The sequence below is a fragment of the Dipodomys merriami genome, unplaced genomic scaffold, assembly GCF_024711535.1.
Source record: "Dipodomys merriami isolate MVZ:Mamm:240054 unplaced genomic scaffold, mDipMer1.0.p SCAF_31, whole genome shotgun sequence".
Classification (NCBI taxonomy): domain Eukaryota; kingdom Metazoa; phylum Chordata; class Mammalia; order Rodentia; family Heteromyidae; genus Dipodomys; species Dipodomys merriami.
In genome coordinates this window covers 3,163,930-3,189,013 of record NW_027204604.1, presented here as the reverse complement: position 1 = coordinate 3,189,013, position 25,084 = coordinate 3,163,930, and the positions used below count along the sequence as shown (strand labels likewise).

General features: G+C 35.8%; 2 protein-coding genes across 2 annotated transcripts in view; one reads left to right on the top strand and one right to left on the bottom strand.

Annotated features, from left to right (window-relative positions):
- Nucleotides 1-13,374, top strand: part of Kctd3 (potassium channel tetramerization domain containing 3) — a 37,226-nt gene extending 23,852 nt beyond the window's left edge. The window contains exons 11-18 of the mRNA XM_070041501.1: nt 1,466-1,553; nt 1,651-1,767; nt 2,828-2,998; nt 5,755-5,910; nt 6,940-7,036; nt 10,199-10,383; nt 10,463-10,601; nt 11,869-13,374. Of these exons, the coding sequence (XP_069897602.1) occupies nt 1,466-1,553; nt 1,651-1,767; nt 2,828-2,998; nt 5,755-5,910; nt 6,940-7,036; nt 10,199-10,383; nt 10,463-10,601; nt 11,869-12,430 (1,515 nt within the window). The 3' untranslated portion in view covers nt 12,431-13,374. The remainder of the gene's footprint in view (nt 1-1,465; nt 1,554-1,650; nt 1,768-2,827; nt 2,999-5,754; nt 5,911-6,939; nt 7,037-10,198; nt 10,384-10,462; nt 10,602-11,868) is intronic.
- Nucleotides 13,375-17,349: 3,975 nt separating this feature from the next.
- The window catches only part of Ush2a (usherin), a 640,266-nt gene continuing 632,531 nt past the window's right edge, over nt 17,350-25,084 (bottom strand). The window contains exons 69-71 of the mRNA XM_070041435.1: nt 22,671-22,915; nt 19,726-19,947; nt 17,350-17,439 (exon numbers count right to left, since the gene is read on the bottom strand). Coding sequence (XP_069897536.1) covers nt 17,350-17,439; nt 19,726-19,947; nt 22,671-22,915 — 557 coding nt within the window. The remainder of the gene's footprint in view (nt 17,440-19,725; nt 19,948-22,670; nt 22,916-25,084) is intronic.

Sequence of the window (25,084 nt, the reverse complement as noted above, 5' to 3'; positions counted from 1 at the left end):
ATGGCTTTGTGGGAAGGTAAAAATGGAGCTTCTGTCAAAAAACTTGCTTATCCAATAACCTTATAGTAAAAAAAAAAATGGACATTTGTTTAATGTCTTGGAAAAGAGAAAAAAACTCATGATGAAAAACTGAAAGCAAAATATTCAAATTAACTGTACAAATAATGTGAATTGAATTCCAATTTGAGAAAATCATCTAGGACCATTTTTGTTTCTAGATGTAGACATGAAACCAGATGGGGGACACTTTTATAAGTGAGGGCACATGGACATTTTTAGAAGAAATCATTTTTTCTATAAATGAGCTCAAAATTCATAACCCTCCAAATTCCTACAGATACAGAAGTGAAGAAAATATTGGACATCTCTTTTTGACCTTTGTATGTAAAACCTGGAGACTACTATTTCATTTAAATGTCATCTGTGTAGTTGCATATGCCCCATGGCCTGAACTATGAGGAAGGAAGATTCAGTTAATTTTACTTAACATCATCCCTTTCCTCCCTCCTTCTCCCTCCCTTCCTCCCTTTCTTCCTTTGCTAGTTACTTTTTGATTTTTGTAGTAAACTCCTTCTTTTTGTCTTCTCACTATATGAATTTGTTTGAAAGAACGGATTTTGCTTTTTAGGCTCAGTACCTGAAAAAAAATCCCACAAACTTAGGAGATTTTTTTGCTTTTGCCTGTGATTTTCTAGAAAACAGGTAAAATATTCATATGAAAAAAAAAAAGAAATACTGCTTTTTGAAAATATTAAAATGAATTATCAAAGGATCAAGTACTGTTTCATTGTTACTTGCTCTGTTTATTAGTTCTAATTCTGCCTCTTACCATGTGACTTGATTGGGTTTTAAATTTTTTATAGAGGAAGTATGAGAGAAATGGTCTTGTCAGACTTGGCCTTCCAGTTATAGTGGGCTATGATCTAGTGATCTCAAGCAGGCAGAGGGTAATACAGCTGACTTCAAAAGTGAAGTGTAATGTGGGAATACAATGTTCACAAATCCTTTAAAAGAAACTATGATGATATTCTTTCTGAGTTCCCTGAGGCATGGGTGTTTATGTATATGTACTTTAAAAAGTTAGCTGGCACTGGTGGTTTACACCTATAATCGTAGCTACCCAGGAGGCTGAGATCTGAGAATCACAGTTTGAAGCTAGCCAGACAAGAAAGTCCATGAGCCTCTTATGTCCAGTTAAGTACTGAAAAAAGCCAGAAGTAGAGCTGTGGTTCAAGTGGTAGAGAGCAAGCCTTGAGCAAAGCCTTGCGCCCTAGCCACTTCTCAGTGACAATGCCCAGGCCCTGAGTTCAAGACCAAGGACCAACATTAAAAAAAGAGAAAAAAGTCAAATTGTTGAGCCCTATAAAATTGAGTATTGTTTTTATCAAAACAAGGTTTTGAGGAAATTGAACAGAAAATAAACTGTGATTTCTTTCTAACATCTGATAAAAATCTCATTACCTAGGTTCAGGATGTTGTTCCTATAACTAGTTATGACACTGCTGGGTCATTCCTTCTGTTGGGATGTAACAATGGATCAATATATTACATAGGTAAGACACTGACAATGTTCTATTTAAATACTTGTTAAATTATATTAGTTTTAAATGAAAATATTATTTTATAATGCTATTTAAACTTTTTGGTTAGATATGCAGAAGTTCCCTTTGCGAATGAAGGATAATGATCTTCTTGTTACTGAACTTTACCACGATCCTTCCAATGATGCGATTACTGCTCTGAGTGTTTACCTCACACCCAAAACAAGTGAGTCGATGGTAGTCACGATAAGTTCCCAAAGCTCCTGTGGAAATGGGTTTTTATTCATTAGTTTGTTATGTGAATGGGTAAAATTAATTTGATCCTTTTGAGAACTTCAGTGCTAAGGATTTCAGCTCTGTTAATCTAAAATAAGTATTTTATTTTATACTAAAGTGAAAATGACCAGTAAATCAACATATTTTGGGATGAGAAATTAAAAATTTTCCCTTCTGAATTGTATTTAGTAGACTGTGTTATTATGGAAAAAATTCTGTACATTGATCTTCCTTGAAAAATAACTCATTCTACTTTTTTAAAATGTTAGTTGCTGAGATCCATCTTACTTTTAATTTTGTTTTTTGGTCTGGGCACAGCCATTTGTAATCCTGACTTGCTGAGAGCAAGATAGATAAGTATGATGTAAGCAATTTGTGTTTATTCCATAGGCTATGGTTTTGATTTTGGTTTTTGTGAGACAGTCTCACTACATAGCACAGGCTAGCTCTAAATCAAGATTCTCTTGCTTCAACCTCCTCCTGAGTACTAGGATTACAAATGTGTACTACTGTACCCTTCCTTACTCCAGAGCTTAGAAAGTGTTAATAGTATATGTAATACTTGACTTGATAGTATAGCAGAAGTAAAAGATACTGTCATTTAAAGTTGCATGGAATGCTGCTTTAGGAATAATGCCTGTTTCAGTGGCAGTCTTGGCATGACAGATTTACTAATTCTGTAAATTGAGTACCAACTGTGTCTCAGACACCAGGAAAGGTGATCAAGAAGGAGACGATTATGACTTAGTTTCAGTTGATAGACATGGAAATTCGTACAAGTTCAGTGTGTTGTTCCCATATACTATGTAATGGTGAAGTTTTATTTTGAAGTGAAGGTTAAGGAAGATACTAATAAGGAAATAATGATGTAAAGTAGCTAGAGAAGCCTTAAGATTTCTTTACTAAGTAGTTTTGGTCATAATCTTGAGTCTCACTTATCATAGGGAAGTTTTTCAAGGACAGCTTTCATTTTATTACTTAATAACTGCCTTTCACCTTTGCCTCTCTAGGTGTCAGTGGTAACTGGATCGAGATTGCCTATGGTACAAGCTCTGGAGCAGTGCGTGTGATTGTACAGCACCCAGAGACAGTTGGGTCAGGTCCTCAGCTTTTCCAGACTTTCACAGTTCACCGAAGCCCTGTTACAAAGATCATGCTGTCAGAGAAGCATCTTGTGTCGGGTAATGAACGATTCGAATTGAGAACAAATTCTCTCTCTGTGAAAGTTGGCTCTGTTATTTTCTATATGCCTACAAATTAAATTTGAAGAGTATTTTTTTTGGAGAAAATGATACTAAATAGGAAAAGCAATTGTAGGAAAAGCCAGGCGCTGGTGGCTCATGCCTGTAATCCTTGCTGCTCAGGAGGCTGAGATCTGAGGATCGAAGTTCAAAGCCAGGCCGGGCAGGAAAAGTCCATGAGACTCTTATCTCCAGTAAACCTCCAGAAAACCGGAAGTGGCGCTGTAGCTCAAGTGTTAAGAGCACTAGCCTTGAGCTGAAGAACTGATGGACAGCGCTCAGTCCTAGAGTTCAAGCCCCATGTCAAACAACAACAAAAAAGAAATTGTAGGAAGATCTAGTAACTGAAGAAGTCCTAGGATTGTTTTCAAAGATTTCTTTGATTTTGCCTGGTTATAGTATAATAAACTTCAGAAGTATAACGTGTCTTTTGTTCTCCAATTTTTCACTCAAGGCTGTTCTGGCATTTAGTGGTTAATTGGAGATAATAGTCTCATGGATTTGTTTGTATGGGCTGTCTTTGTACCACCATAGTCTCTACCATGACTTGCCTTTTTGCTTATCTGTATTCTAGATCCTATTTATGTCATACTTTTTTCCTAACCTCCCATCCACTTTCTTTTGTTCCTGCCTCTGTAACTTAGAAAATTTTAAATATTTCCCTTCTAGGTAACTTGTCTGGCTGCCTTCTTGTCATTGAAGTCCCATTTCACATATCCTCCATGAGGTCTTCTTGGCTACCACTCCCATTTAGCCAAACCTCTGTCCAATAATTGCTTTCTTAATAGGAGCTCATTTGTTTTCTTTAAAAAATTTTTTTTATTATAAAGATACTGTACAGAGGGGTTACAGTTACATGAGTAGGGTAATGAGTACATTTCCTATCAAGCACTGTTACCCACTTCTTTGTTTTTCCTACCATCCCTCCTACCTCCCCAGCTCTTTCCTCCACTCCCCCCAACTTGTAAAGTTCATTTTCAACATAGTGTCTTGTATGTCTCATTGTTGTGGGTCAACCTATATCATTTGTTTTCTTCTTAGAGGTTTTCTTCACTTGGTATTTATTTGCTCAACATCTATCCTTATTCTAAAATATAAGTTCTGCAGCTCCAGGAACTTGTGTTTTCCACTGTAGCATAGCTCTTGGCTTGTAAAAGATACTGAATAAATGTATAAAATGAGGCATTTCAAACCTGTGACAGGATATTTTTTTTTTTTTTTTTTTTCTTGCTGGTCATGGGGCCTGAACTCTGGTCTGGGCGCTGTCCCTCAGCTCTTCAGCTCAAGGCTAGCGCTCTACCACTGGAGCCACAGCGCCACTTCCAGCTTTTTCTGTTTATGTGGTGCTGAGGAATCGAACCCAGGGCCTCATGCTTGCAAGGCATGCACTCTACCACTGAGCCAACTTCCCAGCCCAGGATATTTTTTTTTGTAGGGTCTTTACAATGTATAGACAGTGCTTAGTAACTGTTATTATTTTAGTAGTTACAATGTATTGTAGTATGTAATACCAAAGAATGACTACTAAATAAACTTTGTTTATAATATAAAAATTTTCTTGTAGATTTGAAATTTCAGCAATTAAGTTTGTCAAGAAAAATGATGAACTTATCCAAAACCTGGAGTATTTTATATAATCCCACTTATGCCACCTGGTGGACATAAGCAACAATGTAATCATGTTTTTTTCCTGAACTGTGTTCTAATGCCTAAAATTAAGATTTCATATAATAATTAATTAACAAACTTGCCTTGGTTACCCAATATTAATTTACTAATTTATTAAAATATTATTTAAATTGTTTTTCTGAATTCCAGTAAACTTAATAGTAACAGTAAAATCAGGAAATTAATTTCATAAAATTGATTAAACAGTTTAAAAATAAATATTGCCTCCCTTTTTAAACCAGAGAAATTGACATTTTAAAAATTAAGAATTTTGCTACATAAGAACAAAACTGTAGGTGTTACTTGTTGCTATTTGTGAAAATTAAATTTCTTTCTAAAGTTTGGTTTACAATATGTAACTCATTTGTTCAATAGGAACTAGTATGTATATAGAAGTCTTAAATCCTGTCTTAGAATTTACAAATGAATAAAAGCTCATTGATGAGTAACAACAGGTTTTCTATACTTATAAATGATAAATTAGTATATTTATTTATATTAGTGATAACATTTTTGGTATAGGTTTTTCTTTTTAGTAACAGTACTTATTCAGATAGGGAAAATGGATATAAATTGGAAGAAATTTCATTTTATATATTCCATTAAAAAAACAGAGCTAATAACATTTTAAAAAACAATATACTTATACAAAAGTAATGCTCAGTTCTAGTATAGAATATTTAATGTTATTATGAGTGAGAATAAATACTTGCTACATATTTGGTACATGCTAATAGTAATTTTTCAGTAACTCCTGATGTGGACCTATGTAACATTTGTGGCAATTATACACTGTATAGTTTGTCCATAAAAAGGATATATTTTCAGCAAGGTAAAATGTATTCAGTTTTGTCACTTCTTAGCTAGGTACAACAAATTTAAGGTAAATATGTCATTTGGTTCTTAAAAGATACCATAGGCTGTTAATGGAGATCATAATGAAAAAGTTAAAATGAATTTAGAAGAGTATTTTGGTGGGCCCTTGTGATGTGTAGCTAGTAATCATTTGTAATCACCTTCTCTCCTAGTCTGTGCAGATAATAATCATGTACGAACATGGACAGTGACACGATTCAGAGGCATGATCTCTACTCAGCCAGGTTCCACTCCTTTAGCCTCATTCAAGATACTGTCTTTGGAGGAGACCGAAAGCCATGGCAGCTATTCCTCTGGAAATGACATAGGTGAGAATTTTCAGGTATTTCCAGGCATTTCAGATGGAATATATTATCCACATTACAAATCTAAAATGGAATCTAAAATGTGATATTTTCATTGAAATCAGAAATTTAGCATGGGTTTTGTTCATTTTAGGTTCTATGAATTCTCAAAATTTTATTATTAAAGCTTTTTCATTGTCTATAAAATTGGGAGCAAAATATTTATCTTACCACTTCCATATTTACATAATGCCATCTTCAAATGTTAAACTACTTCTTTTTGTAAATAATGTTGATGGTGTACACATTTGATACTTAATGGTTTTTCTTCTTAATTACTGAAATAAAATTTGAAGCTAGAAAGAGCTAATGTTTTATAATCAGTCATTTTAATGGCTTTATAATATCTATTAAGAAAAAATGTAGCATATTTTTTTAGTAATATGTTATAATTCCAGCAAAAGAATCTAAGAAAAAACAAGAGAGGGAAAAAGAAAATCTGAGCAACAAGTCTAACTGTCCTGTTAATATACAGCCTTAAGGAAATTATCACATCCAGCTTTTAAAGCCTAGTGCTAAAATAAAAATTTGAAATACTAGCTGGGTGCTGGTGGCTCATGCCTGTAATCCTAGCTACTGAAGAGGTTGAGATCTGAGGATCATGGTTCAAAGCCAGCCCAAGCAGGAAAGTCCGTGAAACTCTGATCTCCAATAAAACACTAGAAAACCGGAAGTGGTGCTGTGCCTCAAGAGGTAGAGCACTCGCTTTGGGCTGAAGATCTCAGGTACAGCGCCCAGGCCCAGAGTTCAAGCCCCATAACTGACAAAAAAAAAAAAAAAAAAAAAAAAGAAATACTATGTATATCTTAAGACTTTTTATTGCATATTGAAGTGCTTTTATCATTCTGTTTTACATGTGGTTTGACTTGGAATTAAATGCTAGATTTATAGCATAAGAAATTCTTTTTGAGACTTGGGTATTAGTATTAAAATTCCTTTGGTAAAGTGATACAAATTAAAATTTATTTTTTTATTTGCTGTTTTCTGATCAAGGGCCATTTGGAGAACGAGATGACCAACAGGTGTTTATTCAGAAGGTTGTTCCCATCACGAACAAACTGTTTGTAAGACTCTCATCTACTGGGAAAAGGTAACACTGTTATAATTATACTTACACTAAGAAATTGCTTTATTTCTCTCAAAACATTTGTAGTTTGTTACATTCATTAATTATTAAGTTGATATTAAAAATATACTTAGTTTTTATTCTCTAAGATTTAAAATCTTTACTTAGTGATATAATAGAACAGTAACACATTGGACAAATACAATTACTGATTAAATTTTTTTAAAACCTTTGATTTCTTTCTAGAGGGACTAGAATTTAAATATTTTCTGTCCAATTCCATTCAATTCTGTATGCATTGTTTGCATCTCTCAGATAAAAAAAAATTATAGATTATCTGAGCGTGTCCCTGTATAGAATACAAAGATAACATTAAACCTTGATGAAGAATAATGACAAGTTAAAGACTTATGGCACGCACAATTTAATGTACCCATGTTTCATTTTGTATTTTATACCATTTCTCCTTCCATCTTCTCTAATGTAGACAAAATGTCTGTATTCTCAAAAAAGGGGAATCCTATCTACTGTTCTCAGTGTTTGCACAGTGTGCCTGCTTCCCTTATGTGCCACTGCAGTATTTTATCCTTTAGAAATGACTTCTAATCATACTTAACGAAGAATATGGCAAAGTGAATGTCAGACAGATAAACTAGTTCTGCACTTCCTTTTATGATCTGTGTAAAGTCATGTTGCTAAGTCATGTCCCTTAACTTTAGTTTGTTTTTGCTTTTTTTTTTTTTTTTTAACAAAACAAGGTTTAACTATCTGACAATATATTGTAGGATAAAATGACTTAAAAATATAAAATATCTTATGACCCTGACTGTCACAGAAACAGGGTGCTTTCCTTTTTCTTTTGCACTGGTTCAAATTTTACTTCCTCTAAAATTGTTTGCTGCCTCAGATTGAGCTTGAGCTTTAACAATTCTTTTTCAAAACAAGTTTGGTTTTTTTTTTTTTTTGCATGTTAAACAACTAAGTAAAATTCCTATCCACCATTCATTAAATAAGCTGCTTTTCTTTTGAATGTTGCTGAAGTTATTGGTGGTTTTAAAGTCTTAACTTTAAGATGATAAATTTTCTTTCCATCAGGGTTCATTGTATGTTGTAGTTACTAGCAACCAAAAAATGAATTAATTCCAGAAATTGATTTTTATGTACTTAAGTTATCTTATTGACAGCCTTCTGTTTTTTAATTTAAGAAAATGTATTAGAAGCTTGAATGTAGATGAAACCAAATTATTATCTCAAAAATGTTATTAATCACTGTGGTTTAGTGTTCAGCGTATATTTGGTTAAAAACAAACCTGCCAAGTGCTCATTAAAACTGGTATAACACTTACAATGGTCAATTTTAATCCCCTCTTTTCTGTTATTTTAGACAGTGGAAGTGTATTGTAATCAACTATTTGTGTATGCTAAAATTATTTTTAAATTTTTAAATTTATGATTCCATTGGGAAAACTATAGTTTTACAAGTAACCATCTGAAGTGACTGTAGAATTGATAAAGCCTTTATGAAACAGTTGTGAACCAAAGCTTGCTGTTTAACGTTCAGACTCTTAATAGAGGCAAAATTGAAAGGGTTCTATTCGAAAGTAAGGAAGAACACTTCTTGGGGAAATTTTTGACAGAAAAGTTCTAAGGAATCTATCCCTTAGAGGGGCAAAAGCAAATTCATACTTATTTTTATGCGTGTGTAAAGTTGATTTGTTTTATTTTAAAATAAAGAATCTAGTTTTATAAGTCAGTTTACAAATGTTCAAAAGTAAATGTTATTCATTCCATTAACAATAGTAAGAACAATTATCAATGAACAAAAAACTATGAATTAAAAAACATTTTTTAAAAAAGAGATCTACTGGGGCTGGGAAGGTGGCCCAGTGGTAGAATGCTTGCATAGCATGCATGAGGCCCTGGGTTTGATTACTCAGCACCACATAAGCAGAAAAATCTGGAAGTGGTGCTGTGGCTCAAGTGGTAGAGCACTATCCTTGAGCTGAAAAGCTGAGAGATAGTGCCCAGGCCCAGAGTTCAGGCCCCATGACCAAAAGAGATCTATCTACCTTGCCTGATAATTACAATAAGAATTGTTGCAAATGTCATACTCAGTGGTACAATACTAATAACTTTTCCCCTTAAGATAGGCGTGAGACTAGCATAGCCTGCATAGCCTATTACTATATGTAATCCTTCTTTTCCTCCCTCCTTTCTTTGTTCCTTCCTTCCTTTTTCATACTAGGGTAAATTCAGACACTTGTCTTACTTGCCAGGTATTCTACCAATACCTCAGCATATGTGTATTACCTAATAGTAATTTTTGTTTTCAAATAATCTTTTTCACTTTTGAAGAAGTGAAGTTCACTGTAGTACAATTCAGCTAACTCTCATATGACTGACTATATGACTTTGGGGAAAATAATTTGCTTACATTTTCCCTTGGTTTCCTTATTTATCAGGATGGATATAAGTGTTCATAGCTGGGCCCTCCCGCCTGTAATCCTAGCCGCTCAGGAGGCGGAGATCTGAGGATCACGGTTCAAAGCCAGCCCGGGCACCAAAGTCCATGAGACTCTGATCTCCAATTAACCACTAGAAAACCAGAAGTGGTGCTGTGGCTCAAGTGGTAGAGTGCTAGCCTTGAGCTGAAGAGCTGAGGGACAGCACCTAGGCCCAGAGTTCAAACCCCATGACCAACCAAAAAATAAATAAATAATTGTTCAGGTTACTTTTAGCATATTTGAAAACCAGTGAGTTACCTATTATTTTAAATATACTTTGATAAAAGATCCTAAAAGAACATATACTGGGCCATCTGTATTTTTTTTTTTTCCTAGTTTCATATCTTAAACTTTTCGCCTAAATCCTAGTGACTTTTCAAGATTTGGCATGACTGTCTGCTTGCTTTCAGCTTTGTTTTTCGTGGTTCATTTTTAAACCTCATTAAGACTTTTTAGGTTTTGTGATTTAATTATTTGCCTTATTTCAGTTAGCTAAATAAAGCATTGGTGTGTAAGAACCTTTTCCCAAAGAAGCAAGACTTGCACTACCTATTGACTTTGTCTGACCCTTTTAAGTCTGCTTTAGATACTCATTCAACTCTAACATTGCCGTTAATGAAAAATCTTAATTGTAAAATGTTATTGCTTCCCATAGTTTACAATCATCTACTATTTTTTGCAGAATATGTGAGATTCAAGCTGTTGACTGTACTACAATATCCTCATTTACAGTAAGAGAATGTGAGGGATCGAGTAGGATGGGCTCAAGGCCAAGGCGCTACTTGTTTACAGGCCATACAAATGGCAGCATTCAAATGTGGGACCTGACCACTGCTATGGATATGGTGAACAAAAGCGAAGATAAGGGTAGGTTCCCATAAGAAAGATGCTTGACCTAAGTACAAGTTTGACATAAATGATTCTAAGGAGTGTTTGTTTTCCTCAGATGTAGGAGGTCCAACTGAAGAAGAGCTACTTAAATTACTAGACCAGTGTGACCTGAGCACATCTCGTTGTGCTACTCCTAACATTAGTCCAGCAACTTCTGTGGTTCAGCATAGCCGTCTACGAGAATCAAATTCTAGGTAGGTTAAAGAAATGATTGCTTTGGGGGAGATTGACTGATGCATTCTAATTACAGATGCTACAAAAGCTATATTTGTCGTAGTATGTATTTAGTTAAAACTTTGGTACTTAATATTTAACATTTTAATGTATTTCTCATATATATGCATATTTTATCCTTTACATAGTAAAGATTTTTTTTTTCCCTCTCGGTGAGAGTGAGTGCTAGGGAATGAACCCAGGACTTTACAAATACTAAGCAATGATTATGCTGAATTAGGCCCCCTCCTCATTTTTGCCTCATTTTAACTCAGTTGAGAATTACTTCCAGTTAGAATGCCTATTGTGATCAAGAATTCACTCAAGGGGTTGGAGATTTAGATCAGTGGAAGAGCACTTGCCTGGCAAGTGCCAAGGCCTTCAGTTTGGTCCTCAGCTCTGGGAGGGGAAAAAAAAAGAATTCACTCAAAATTAGGAAAATTGCATGTCTCCTTGGGAAGCAATAAGAACCTTATTCCTTCTTTATGTATTTATTTTCATGAAGCTTTGACCAAACCCAGTCAAAAATAAATTTTACAAAAAGACACCTTAAAACAAAAATTTGGAATTCTTCTATCGGTATTATGCAACTCAGTTCTTGTATCCCACTTCTGGTTGATGGTGTTTAAGTTGTTGTGAGACTTACTATTCCCTGGCCCTTAATTTTGTGAAAATACGCCTTTAAAAGGCAAGATCCAAGTTAGTGTGGTGAACTTAAGTGATGAAATGAAATTTTTAGATTCTGAAAAGCACTATGATCATAGTGGAAGTTGGCCATGTTACAGGAAACAGTGAATCAAACCTCTGCAGTTCAGTGTTGAGCTCTCTGAATCCTGAGCATTTGTGGTTTCTCTGTGGAACTGCATCCTTGTGGACAGTAGGGTCTCCTGTGCCTGGCGTTACTGTGCCCATTGCCTAAGGGACAGCGTTACATACTTGATATAGTGATATAGTATGCCTTTTATTTTAGCATATCAACAAATTGAAAACTGAAGAACAGGTATAAATAGTAGATGGATGGCTTATTTCTTTTTTCCATCTTTTTGTCAGCTGTTTAAAGTATGGCTTGAATGAATATATATATGTGGTATTATTTACACTAGTAAATGTATATGTAGGCTATCTGATAAGTATTTTTATAGAAAGAAATATAGATATAAACACCTTATATTTACCTAGATAATGAGAAATATTCTAGAGAAAGTCAAGTGAGATTTGAACTCTTAATTCTTAAAACCTGTATTTCAGCCTCCAGCTCCAGCACCATGAAACAATTCACGAAGCAGCTACTTATGGCTCTGTGAGGCCTTATAGAGAGAGTCCTTTGTTAGCCAGGGCAAGAAGGACTGAGAGCTTTCACAGTTACAGGGACTTCCAGACAATTAATTTGAACAGAAATGTGGAAAGAGCTGTCCCTGAAAATGGTAACTTGGGTCCAATACAAGCTGAAATGAAAGGGGCAACAGGAGAATGTAATGTATCTGAGAGAAAGTCTCCTGGAACAGAAATAAAAAGTCTGAAAGAATTAGAAAGTGGACCTGAGGTGCATAAAACAATAGAAGGTTTTTCAGAATCCAAGAAAAGAGCGTCGGAAGATGAAAATGAAAACAAAGTGGAATTCAGGAAGAGAGGCGGATTTGAAGGGGGAGGATTCCTTGGAAGAAAGAAAGTTCCTCATCTGGCGTCCTCACCCAGCACTTCCGATGGTGGAACGGACTCTCCTGGTACCGCATCCCCATCCCCTACAAAGACCACTCCATCTCCTCGGCATAAAAAAAGTGATTCTTCCGGCCAAGAGTACAGCTTGTGAACACTTACCAAAATGAGTGATAATTTTATTACATCCAGAAGAAAATTGAAACCTTTCTGGATTTTTTTTACACTAAAATTTTACAAACTAAAATTGGACTTCATTTAGTATCTTTTTAGCAGAATTACCTGAAATAAAGAGATACAACCATCGTAACCTCTTTACATTTTGTAATTTTAAGTTTCACAAGCATGTCTAAGAGAACATTTGTAAAGCAGGAGTCCACCTTAATGTTTAGCTCCTCAATGTTGATTTGTTGTCTTTACTCCTAATCTTATGCCTGAGAACTGACTGTATTCTTTCATCTTCATATGCCTGAGCCATGTCTTGGAATGCTTTCTTAAGTGAATCATGTGATTCTTCTTGGAGCTTAGGCTTCCAACCCTTATTGTGATTGCAAAGTATTTACCAGGAATTTGATGAGGTGCTATGTTTGTGAAAAAATGTATCATGTAGTTCAAAAACACTAATGATATGGAATAACACATTCCAGTGTGTATAGGATCATTTCATTTTAATTGTGGGTCATTTTCTAAATCTCATTGTTGGGAATTCTTAAATCTTAGCATGTATAACCAATATTTCAAGGCTAAAAGTCTATGTAAACATTCTTCTAAGTTGGAGCAATTGTGTTTGAAAAGGTGAAGTAAAAATAATAATCAAAGCAAAACTTTGAGTCCCCAGAAGGGAAAATTCTCAGTTACTAATTTCCCTTGCGTTAGGAGCCACCATCTATTTTTTTTTCACTATTAATGATCAAAAAATAACTGTGGCAATTTTGTTATACTTAGGCACTATAGTTCTAAATTTTTTATTAAAAGTTTTAACTTGTAAAAAGATTATTTTAAATTCTCAGAGAAAAAGAAATAATTTTCTTATATCCTTCATTTAATGAGATTGTTTTTCAAGTTCTGAAAATAAAGTGAATGTAAGTTTAAACCACATTAAGCATTTGTTGATGAATAGCATTTGTTGATGAATAATGTATATATTCCATTCTAAGAAGTATAAGTGAGTAAAACTGAAATTCTTTAAAGTTTACTATATTGTCAGTGTCTTAAAATTCTCTTGTATTTATTTATCAATTAAACCAAATAAAAATGATTAAGCAATGAGATTTTAGTTATTTAATGAACAATCTGTTTGAAGTAACCTTTCTGTTATGTGTTTGTGTTTTTTCTTCTTTCTATAATAATAAGAGAGGTAGAATTTAAAGGGCTATAAATGAAGGGTTAGCCAAATTATAATCATAGAATCACTGAGGACTAATTCTTTCACCCATTTTCCTTACTCTCCTATATTTGTATCTCACCCACTTTTTTTACTCATGTTTTTATGAAAGGTGAGCAGGTAAGAAAATTAAAGAAACAGTATTTACTAGGAATAAAAGACTACTTAAAAAAAGACAGTATATACTACTATATAGTAAAAATATAAAAAGTCAAACTAATCTGTGGATTATACTACATGTTAACTCTTGTTTGTTACTTTCATGTACAGGATTTTAAACCTTGGTGTTAAAGCAGAGATATGAGTTCTCACTGGTACCTTGTAAGTTTGAGCATATTATCACTTGCTTGAATTTTTTTCATTACATTTGCTCATGAAGGGTGTTGTGACTAGGAGAAAAAAAGTTGAACTGCATCTCTACTAGTTTTTGTTTACATTTTGGTAGAAAAATGAAAACAATAATTCTTATGTCAGAGTTTTTCGTCATTCTGTGCTGATTCTAGATCCTGTATTATCATAACACTCTGCTAAGAATTGTTCTTATTTTGCAGATGCTAGAACTGAGATCCTCAGGATAAAAGAACCCAGTACTGCTGAATTTGAATCTTATGTAGGACTTTTTTGAGTCCACACTTAATTTTAAACACTGCTTGAGAACATTACCACAATGTCTGATTTTCTTAAAGTGCTTACACTAGAGTATTTTTCATGGTATTAGTGGTATTAGTGTATTAGTGTATTAGTGTATTGGGAACAAATTATTCATTTGTAACATAATTAAGTTCCTTATAACTGAATTATTTCACTGGCCTATGTTTTGTTTACAGGTTGTTCAGTGGAATCATTTTTATATGGAGGCCAACACAAACTTTACATCAGTATAAGGTACTGCAGCAGAGTTTTATTTAAAAGTCTTCACTTACTGGAAGTTATATCTGTAAACAAGTTCTTACTACAGTTTCTAAAAACATAACTATGTATTCTTTACAAATGGCTAGTGCTAGGAATGACAAAGCATGCTAGTTCTTAATCTGAGAGTGTAGCCTGTGCAGTTGATAGGCCATTAGTCAGAGGAGATGTACAACAGATTTTAAGAGTTTGCAGACCAATTGTTTTTTTGCTGTGTTAGGGGGGAATGAGAAGTCAAGGAACCTCATCCCTGTGCAGAGCATATTGCTTCTGTACAGGATTTCTTCCAGGTTGCTTAGTTTTACTGGTTCTTAGTGACACCTTGGAGGTGTTAAATACAGATACACTATTTAGCCCTGCCCTAGACCTCTTGAACCAAAATCACTGTGGTGGAGCTACATGGTCTATGTAGTTTGGCATGTAATACCACTTAAACTAGTAAAACAGAATCTTAGGAGTCAAATAAGATTTGGAGTATTGGACAGGGTAGGGTTCTAGGTGAAGCCATACCAGCATCTCTCCACTCTGATCTGTAGGGTTAAAAATGCAAATGAGATCACTGACTGAATTAGTTTAATTACTAGATGAGTGGAGTAAATGGATAGTAAGAGAAATCCCGTTTTCTATTTCTATAGTTTTATAACTGCTTTATGAAGTACACAGTAATAAAGTACTAAAAATTTCAAAAACAACCATGAGCCCTGTCTTGTGAATTCTCCAGAAGTGTGGATACAAGAGCAAATCAATGATCAGAAAATGCCACTTCTTCCCTCTATACTTCAGGTAGCTCACTTGCAGACAGAGCTCACTTAGCTCATTTGCCCTAGCTCTAGACAGCTAATTGATCCAGGATCAGCAAATAAAAATGAAGACCAGGGAACTAGTCAATGCTGTGTTTCCATTTCAGAAAGTATAAAATTTTTGGCAAGAAAAAATTTTGTGCAGCCACTACCTAATCTACATGATTTGTTGAAGTTTCAGATTTGTTCATAGCAGTTGCGACAAAGCTGAGCAGTTTAATACTGGTCTGTGTTTTTGACACATGGTTGGCAAGTTTTGTCCAGGAGTGAGTCTGAGGAACAACTCTACCACAGATCTGGATAGCTGTGGTACCCCCCAGAAACTCTTTGAGTGTGAGACCATGTAGTTCATGATTTTCATGCAGAGGAAGTGAGCTTATTCCTTACTTTGTAAATTGCTTAAAATACTATCAGACTAGATTATAGTATGTGAGAAAGCTTCAAGGTATTTCATAGAATCACTAAAACTCTTAAGAATAAATGAAGGGGAAACCTACATTGTTTTCTAGGAAGAACAAAGTTAAATATGTTGATGACTTGAAAAAAATTTTTTGTCATATTACTTCCATTAATAATTTTGTAACCCAAAGGGGAACTTAATGAATCATAGATATTGGTTCTGATAGTCTGGGGGTATTGTTCAAGAGGTAAAATACCTTCTAGAAAGTATAGGTCCTTCATTTAAACCCCCACACTGCCAAATAACATTTAATCAGTTTACATTATAGGTATGTATGGAAATAATCACAATGAAACTCATACAGTTGATACTTCTTTTAAAAAAAGGATAGACATGGTATTAAGATGTAGCCAACTCTTACTCTAGGACAAGTAGTAAGATCTGAAAATGAAGAGGTTATAGTTCATATTACAATGACACATAAATGTATATATCCACACACACATACATGTGTATAGTTTTGTGCTTATGTGAATTTCAAAACTGCAAGGTACACAAATAGGAATTTACTTCTTTTAATTCCATGTATATTATTGTGAGTAGAACAGTAGTGCTGAGTTGAAAATGTCAGAAGTCCTTGGCATTCAATGAAATGACAGAATTTTGTGAAAAGCACCAATTGGAATTTCAAAGCTTTGTAAAAATATGTGAAACAAAAGCATTAGTTGATAGTGGAGGTGTTTGCATCGAGACAAGTTAGGTGTTTACTCTTTAGATTTTCTAAGTATAGATAAATGAAAGAACACTAAAATGCACGAGGCAGAGTCAATATCGAACCCTAGTTAAGTGCAATCTTTAGCTAAATGTGCATCTGCAGTGCTGTTTGTTTTTGACTTGACATGGCCTGAGGTTAGGTTTCACTTGCAACTCTCATGATTCATATAGCCATTCCTCATGGGCTTCTTCCTGCCCTGAAATTGCAAACAGAAAGAAGCAGCAGTGATACCTGCTTCATTGTCAAACCAGAAACATTTCATCAGTGATTTTTCCCTCCCTAGAGGAGCCTGTATGATAGTAGGAAATCAAAGTCTTATGCTTATAACTTTGCTTGCTTGACTGGCACTCTATACCACTTGAGTCACACCTCCAGCCTGACTTTTTTCTGGTTATTTTGGAATTAGTTTTATGGATTTTTTTCTACCTGTACTGGCTTCCAAACTCCATCCTCCAAATCTCACCTTCCTCAGATGCTAAAATATAGTTGCAAACCACTGGCTTATTATAACAACTGGGGAGCATCCTATATTGCCACTGGTAAGTCATTAACTGATGGCATTACCACCGAAATCAAGTGAAAATTACATGCTTCATCATACACATAATAGCACAAAACAATGTTTTTGGTAATTATTTTTCCTAATTTCAGACCGCTTCTTAAATCTTTGTCAGAAAATGACTCTCCCTTCTTTACAGAGTTGTGGAGTTGAGAAACTGTTTTTCAGCACTCATGTTGTGAAAACCCAGGAGTAATGGGTTGCCAATGCTGTATCCATCCATTAGACCTTGAAAGTTTCCATCCTTTACAGGTGGGTGTCAGTGAATGTGGTGCGTTCTTTGGTCACGGAGCTGAAGCCCTTAATGGCGTTCATCAGGTCCTCTTCATCCACATACTGAAAAGTAAGCCAGTCACCGCCATTGGTTATGGTAGTTGCCATCAATACTTAAGGCTATGAGATTGGTGTAAAAATTACTATTTATTCACAGCCTATACCCTATGTTTAACCCTAAGGTGTGGTTAAAAACAATCCTTTAAATTACTATATTGCATGTGAGCAAATCCATCCTGTGATTTGAGTGTTACATTGTGTTGATATCATAACCTTTTCAAGCCTCAGTTTTCTCATCTGTAAAGTTGGGAGGAGATAATTTTTTCTAAAGATCTTTAATTCCAGGAATAAATGGAAGAGCTGATGAAAACTATTATTGTCTTATTGCTTCACCTTCCATTACTATATTTCATGTATATTTAGTAGGTTTGTAATTTTGTTAAAATTTATAAGTGACTCGCCAGGTATTGGACCTTCAAAAATTTTGAATTCAAATCTTTTGATTCAAAAGATACTGTCAATTAGTACTATAAAAAAGAAAAAAGACAATATAGTGAAACAATTACAAATAGGAGCTTTGGAATCAAATGGTATTTGGAGATTCCCAACCCCACAAAAAGATTACTTCTGTTGTACTGTTGGATATGTTTCTTCACATTGAAGAACTTTGTAAATATATATTAAATATATTTAAATGCATAAATATATATTTTAAAAATATAATATATGTATATTATACTAACATATTTGTATATAATATATAACATACACTATTATATATTAATATTTAAATATGAAATATTTATAAATATATTAGTATATATTATATATTATATAAAATATATTTTAGTATATATTACAACATATAATATAAATAAAATATATATTATAAATACAATATGTGAATTATATATAACATGTAATATCAAATATAATTTAATATATATTTATATATTTTATTAATGTATACTTATGTTTTAATATATAAATATATGCACTTATATATTACATAATATAGAATATATTTATATATAGTATGTATAATTTTTTAAACACAGTAGTATATATAATTTATAACATGTTTTATATAACATGCTAGTATATATTAATATATAATAAAACTAATATACTGTGTAATATATACTAATATATTAGTATATAATGTTAATTACTTTATATTGTTATAAGTACAGAAATATAAAAATATATGTATTAAATATATGCTATTAAATAATATGTAATATATATTAGTATATGTGACTATATTATGTGAATATATGTGATAGGGAACCTGGAGCCAAAGGATTTTCTTTGTCATTTGCCATTGTCAAGGAAAGATTCACAAGAGTCACTAACTTACCAGTGAAGAAAAGGTGAGGAAAACAGAAACAAATGGAGGTGAATAATTCTGCCTTAAAGCACTAATAGTATCTAAGGTCTAACTTAGCTGTTGATAAATTTAGCCCAGTGGAATCATACTCAAGCGGACATCTATATTGATAGTATAATGTTGAAACTTGGTGGTTGGTAAAACAACTTAGGATTTTAGTTCTCTTCTTGTGGAAGAGCTCATAGCAAATAATAGGTAATAAAGAGCTTATCTTTTAAAGAATCAATTATTTATAACACTCAAAATTATGAAGGATGAAGCTCATAATAGTAACAATATTATTCACCCAGATTTCCTGAAGATTCCTTTTTTTTTTTTTTTTTTTAAGAAAAAAGGCACTAGTGGCTCATGCCTGTAATCCCAGCTTCTCAGGAGGCTGAGAGATCTGAGGATCACAGTTCAAAGCCAGAGGGAGCAGAAAAGTCCATGAGACTCTTATCTCCAATAAACTACTCAGAAAAAGTTGGAACTTGTGCTGTGGCTCAAGTAGTAGAGCGCTAGCCTTGAGCACAAAGAGACTCAGGAATAGCGCCCATAACCGAGTTCAAGCCCTAGGACTGTTAAAAAAACAAAACACTTTATAATCTGTTGAGAGAAAAAGACTATTCCCTGTACAATAAAGTAGCAAGAACAATATATTATTCCTCCCTCTCCTCACGCTTTTGTAAGAGAACCAGGTACTTGTATTTTATGGCTTATGTTAGGTCAGTGCCAATGTTTCTGACTCTTCAAATGAATAAAGTATAGCCTGTACTACTTACTGTGCTGTTTTATGTGTAAGAAAAGAATGCCAAATAATTCAGTAACACGGGCTGCTAAGTTAGTTACAAGATAATTGGTTCGACAGGCGCTTGGATGCAGAAGCAGAGTGCTATAGGACAGCATTCAATGAAGTACAGAAGTTCTATGTCATCTTTCTACCAAGACGCTTCTGGACTAGGTGGGGGTAATCAACTCACCAGTCCCCTGCTGTGGCCCATGATGGTTTCCCACAGTGATTCATCAGTCAAGACTTTCTTGTCTTGAATATCCATGAGCTGGCTGACACTGCGGTGGAGAGAACTCTGTGAATAGGACTGGCTTAGCTGGCTTTGACTTGGAATACGCAGTACAGACATGCTCTGGCTGCTCCGAATACTCCCAGGGGTCCCAGTCCTGGGAATTTTGGCATCAGCTAATCCCTGGAAAGGAAATTACCTTCCGTGATTAACATATAAAGAAAATGGAAACTGGACCTGAGATACAGCGTGGAACTTCAACTACCACATTGCCAATGAGGGGAATGATGACTTCAGAAGCAGCAGCTGTGATCCCCTAGAATATTCGTGTTCGATTTCTTGCTAAGGATTAGATAATGATCTCATATTGGTATTAGATGGCTACTGCTCTTGCCGCTCATGTTGTTCCCTGTGGAATAACTGCTTGTCAGTTATTGCCAGTGGGATGAAGGGGTTGGAGGATGATTAACAGGTGATCTCTTCATATCTCATTCATGTTGGTATAGTCTGCCTCCAAAAACACCCCTCACGAAATAGGATTTTATCCTTCACAGTCCTGAATTTCTATAAGAAGACTGACATCCTCCCCTTCTTTTCTTGTTTTCTGATGTTCCCCTCATTATAGAAGTCAAGCCTCCAAATGAAATCAGGTAACAGCATGACAAAGTTACTCCTTGATTAGGACCTAGAACACACTATAAGATAGTCTAGCTATTCTAAACATCCAAGATTCCTGGCTTAACTGGTCTAAGCAATGAACTATTTTTGCTTTCCACCGGACAGTCTGCACACATGCAACACACATTGGTACCTCAAAGTGCATGGTGTAACTTTTCAGAGTGACATTGCTGGACACATCAGATATATCAGCCACGGAGTCAAACTGAGAAAAATAAAATGGAAACCATTAAAATGGTTTTAGGAATTTACAGCCAAGATGGCTCAATAGAATTCCCTTTCTCATCACTGCTTCAGAGGGGTCAAGATAGTGAAGGAAAAACTACTTCCAGGTGAGGGAGAAAAGGGAAGTGGAAACAAAATTAGCAAGGTGATAGCAACCCTGAGCAGTAAAGAGAATCAGGCAACCTAGAGACTAGAAAAAAATTAAGAACAAAACAAAACAGTCAACTTCAGCATGGTCTTGATCAACTCAGGAATTTAACACTGCTGGTGTAAGTAAGCATGTACCAGCAACTTTGATCACAGAATACTATTAGTCCTAAATGCCAAAGAAACCCAAGCACTTGAGTCATTTTGGGAAACTCGTTGTTCTACAAACTAATTCTCTAGCACCAGAGAGTCTATAATCTTATCAGATGAGCAGAAAACTCAAAAGCTATGAACATATGACATATAAGATGATGCTAAATGAAATGAACCCCAAAATATGGACATGATGTTTTTCTTCATCATTGTTTTTAATGTACTATGTGAATTTTTGTTTCTTTTGTCTATTCTTTCCTCCTATGGTATATCCCCTGTTGTCACTGTATTTGATTTTGGTACCCTGCATCTTATATATACATTTATCTAATTTGGGGAGGGAAAGGGGAATAACAAAATGCTAAAATAAGAACACAGGATGACCCATTGCAACAATGATACTCACAAGACACTATGTTGGAAATACAAAATGCTAAAATAAGAACACAGGATGACCCATTGCAACAATGATACTCACAAGACACTATGTTGGAAATGAACTTTACAACTTTAGGGGGTGGGTAGGAGTAGGGAAGGTTGGGGAGAGAAGGGATAGTAGGAGAAAAAGGAGAGGGGTAACAATGTTTGACAAGAAATGTATTCATTACTCATCTTTACACTATTTTTTTTAAAGCAACTGCCCTGCATCAGAGAAGGTCTAAAAAGTGACTCCCCTGCACTAAGGAAGGGGCTCACTTTCTGTGAGCCTCCAGAACTCAAAATCTGTAATAACAGTGGGTGCTAGGTGCCAGATTGATATCTGGGCAGAAAACAGAATCCTTGTCCTTGTCAGAAGACTTGGGCTGGTGCATGGCTCACTAGGCAGAGCTCCCTCAGAGTCCTGCACCTCCAAGATCAAGCTACTTACCTACACCTGCCTTCTGGGAAATCGAGGAAGATTTCCCAGACCACAATGGTTGGACTAGGGTTAAGATTGGTTTTACCATACCTATGCACTCAGAGCTGGGAAAAGACCAGTCAAACCCTGCAACTCCAGGAATGCAGTTAACGTAACAGTTTTCTTAACCCTCACTAACATGTGTGGGACCCAGCCCAGCCTGCAACCTTCAAACTGTAACCACTCTGAGAAAATCCCAATTTCCCTTGTGCCTATGCTTCAGGAGCTGTGAAAGTTTCCAGCTGAGCCATGTAGCTCCAGGAACACGGTCACCAGTAGCCCTTACCCTTGCCTACACCTACCCTTGATAGATGGGACCTAGAGAAGCTCTCCTTGGTGGCCCACAGCCTTGGGACTGCAGCTGTTAGTGTGAACAGTCTTACAATCAGTCTTATTGCTGTGGACCAGGGAAAGAGCCTGGGTTCCTTAGCAGAACCTCACTTTATGGTAACAACATGGAAGAAATTAGTCATACAAGGAGCATGCCTTCATACAGTACAGGACATGTATATACACCATCAGTCTCATTACATGGCGTGAGGACAGGGTGAAGACATTCCCTCAAGAAGAGATCTGAAACAAAGCAAGGATGTCTACTTCCACCACTATAGTGCTAGAAAATGTTCACAAGAGCAGGGAGGCAAGAGGAAAACAGGACATCCAAATAGGAAAGGAAGAAGTTAAATTATGCATTGTTTGCAGGCAACATGATTTTACACATAGAAACAATGGACATACTCCACCCAAAAGCTGAGAACTGAGAAAAGCAAGTCATCTCATGGTGGAGAAAAAAAACCATACGTACCATATGAGTTTCCCCTGGTGGGTACCCACTCAATGAAGACATCCTCTTCTGAAGAGGTACCAAAGGGGGCCTCTCTCTGACATATGGCTCCCTGTGGATTTTTCTTTGTAGTAGCAGGGACAGAAATATGGCCAACAAGATCAAACACAGCATGGCCATTAAGATGATGAACCACAGTTCACTGTAGAATTCTGTACTTTTTCCCCGGGATCCCTTCTTTTCTCCAGGAGTTGTTAGCACCAGGCCTGCAAAAATCCATCCAAAAAAAAGGCAAACTATTTTTTTTTTTATCAAAGGTAATTTTGTGATCACAGGCAGTGTTGTTTTATTGTAAACAGAAAAGGGCTGAAGGCAGCATGTTTCTCAGTGCTTGTTCTGTTTGTGTGCAGGTTAGGGCGATGGTTCAGTGGATTTATGAGATTTAATTTGGAACTGACAGCCCTTCAAAGACCTCACCGGCATTCTTGGCATGGCCATTTTGCTTGCCAATCATCATTGCCTTGGCAAGTCTCTGGGAAAGATGGCTAGAGTCAGCAATTTTTAAGAGGTCACCAAAGTAACCCTGAGGTTACATAATTGATCAATTGTGTGTCTTCCTTGACAACAGGTTCTCCTACGGGTCACTGCTAGAGTCACAGATCTGTTCAGTGCTGTGAGTGAGTTCCCTCCTTTCTTGCAACAGCCCTGTTCCTGAGATGTTTTGTACAAGCTTATTTTGAGATACAGGATTCCATTTTATACTCTGAAATGAATGGTCTATGCTCACTAATATCTAGTATTTGGTTTGCTTTTTTTGTGTGTATATGTCCTGGTCCTGAGGCTTGAACTCAGGACCTGGGTGTGAGCTTTTGTGCTCGAGGCTAGTGCTCTACCACTTGAGCCACAGCTCCACTTCTGGTTTTTTGGTGGTTAATTGGTGATAAGAATTTCACGGACTTTTCTGCCCATGTTGGCTTTGAACCATGATCCTCAGATCTCAGCCTTCTGAGTGGCTAGGATTATAGACTTGAGACACAGATGCTTGGTTATTAACACATAGTTTTATAGCTCTTGTCACCTGTCCTCTCTGTTAAATAGCCAAAGCTCTGCAAACCATCTTCCTATGGAAAGAATTCCTTTAACTGGGGCTGCTTTCTTTGATTTCTAAGCATGCGTTGAAAGTCAGGGCAACTGTCTTCACATGAAGCTAATCAAAGTTCACATTTAGTGAGTGTTATGGTTTGGATCTAGAATGACCTCCAGAGATGCATGTGTGATTCTCAGGGCAGCCAGAGAGAGATGGTGCTATTGAGAAGTGATTGGATCATGAGAGTTGTAACCTCACCAATGAATAAATACATTGATAAGCAAAAGGCTTTTATTTTTTTGTTGGTCGTTGGCTTGAACTCTGGGCTTGGGCGCTGTCCCTGCACTCATCAGCTCAAGGTGAGCACTCTACCGCTTGAGCCATAGCACCACTTACAGTTTTCTGGTGGCTTATTGGAGATAAGAATCTCACAGACTTTTCTGCCCCGGCTGGCTTTAAACAATGATCTTCAGATCTCAGCCTCCTGAGTGAGTAGCTAGGATTGATTGCCAGCGAGAGTCACCGACGCCCGGCGGCAAAAAGCTTTTAAAGTACTATTGAAGGTTCAAGCCTAGTTACAGGAAGTGTGTCACTAGGGTTGACTCTGATAGTTTATCTTGTCTCTGTCCCGTTCCTCTCTGTTTCCTGGCTGCTATGAGTTAAACAGCTCTGCTCCATAATGTCCTTCCAACCATATTGCTCTGCTCACCAAGATTCCCCAAAACAGGCGACGGAGAACTAGAACCTCTGAAACCACGAGTGAAAATAAAACTTCTCTGCTGGATCTCCCCTGGTATTTTGTCATGATGGAATGCTGACTGACACAAAGGAGCATTTACCCTATACAAGTCTTTTTTTTGGTGTGAGCTATACAGGGATAGAGGATGGGCAGTGGTGCATTATCAAGTCTTACAAATGTGGAGAAAGCTGGATGAGCTCAGGCATGCAGGAGAAGGCTTTGAGGGTTTTTTTTTTTAATCTTAATTTTTAAATTGTTTTTATAAAGGTGATGTACAGAGGAGTTACAGTTACCTTAGTCAGGTAAAGAGTAAAATTCTATTTGGACAGTGTCTTACCCCTTTTGTGTGTGTGTGTGTGTGTGTGTGTGTGTGTGTGTGTGTGTGTGTGTGTGTGTGTGTGTGTGTGTGTGTGTGTGTGTGTGTGTGTGTAATTTTTTTTGTCAGTTCTGAGACTTGACCTCTGGGCCTGGGCACTGACCCTCAGCTCTTTAGCTCAAGGCAAGTGCTCTACCACTTGAGCCACAGTGCCACTTCCAGTTTTCTGGTGGTTTTATTGGAGATAAAGAGTCTCACAGACTTTCTTGCCCAGGCTGGCTTTGAACTGCAAT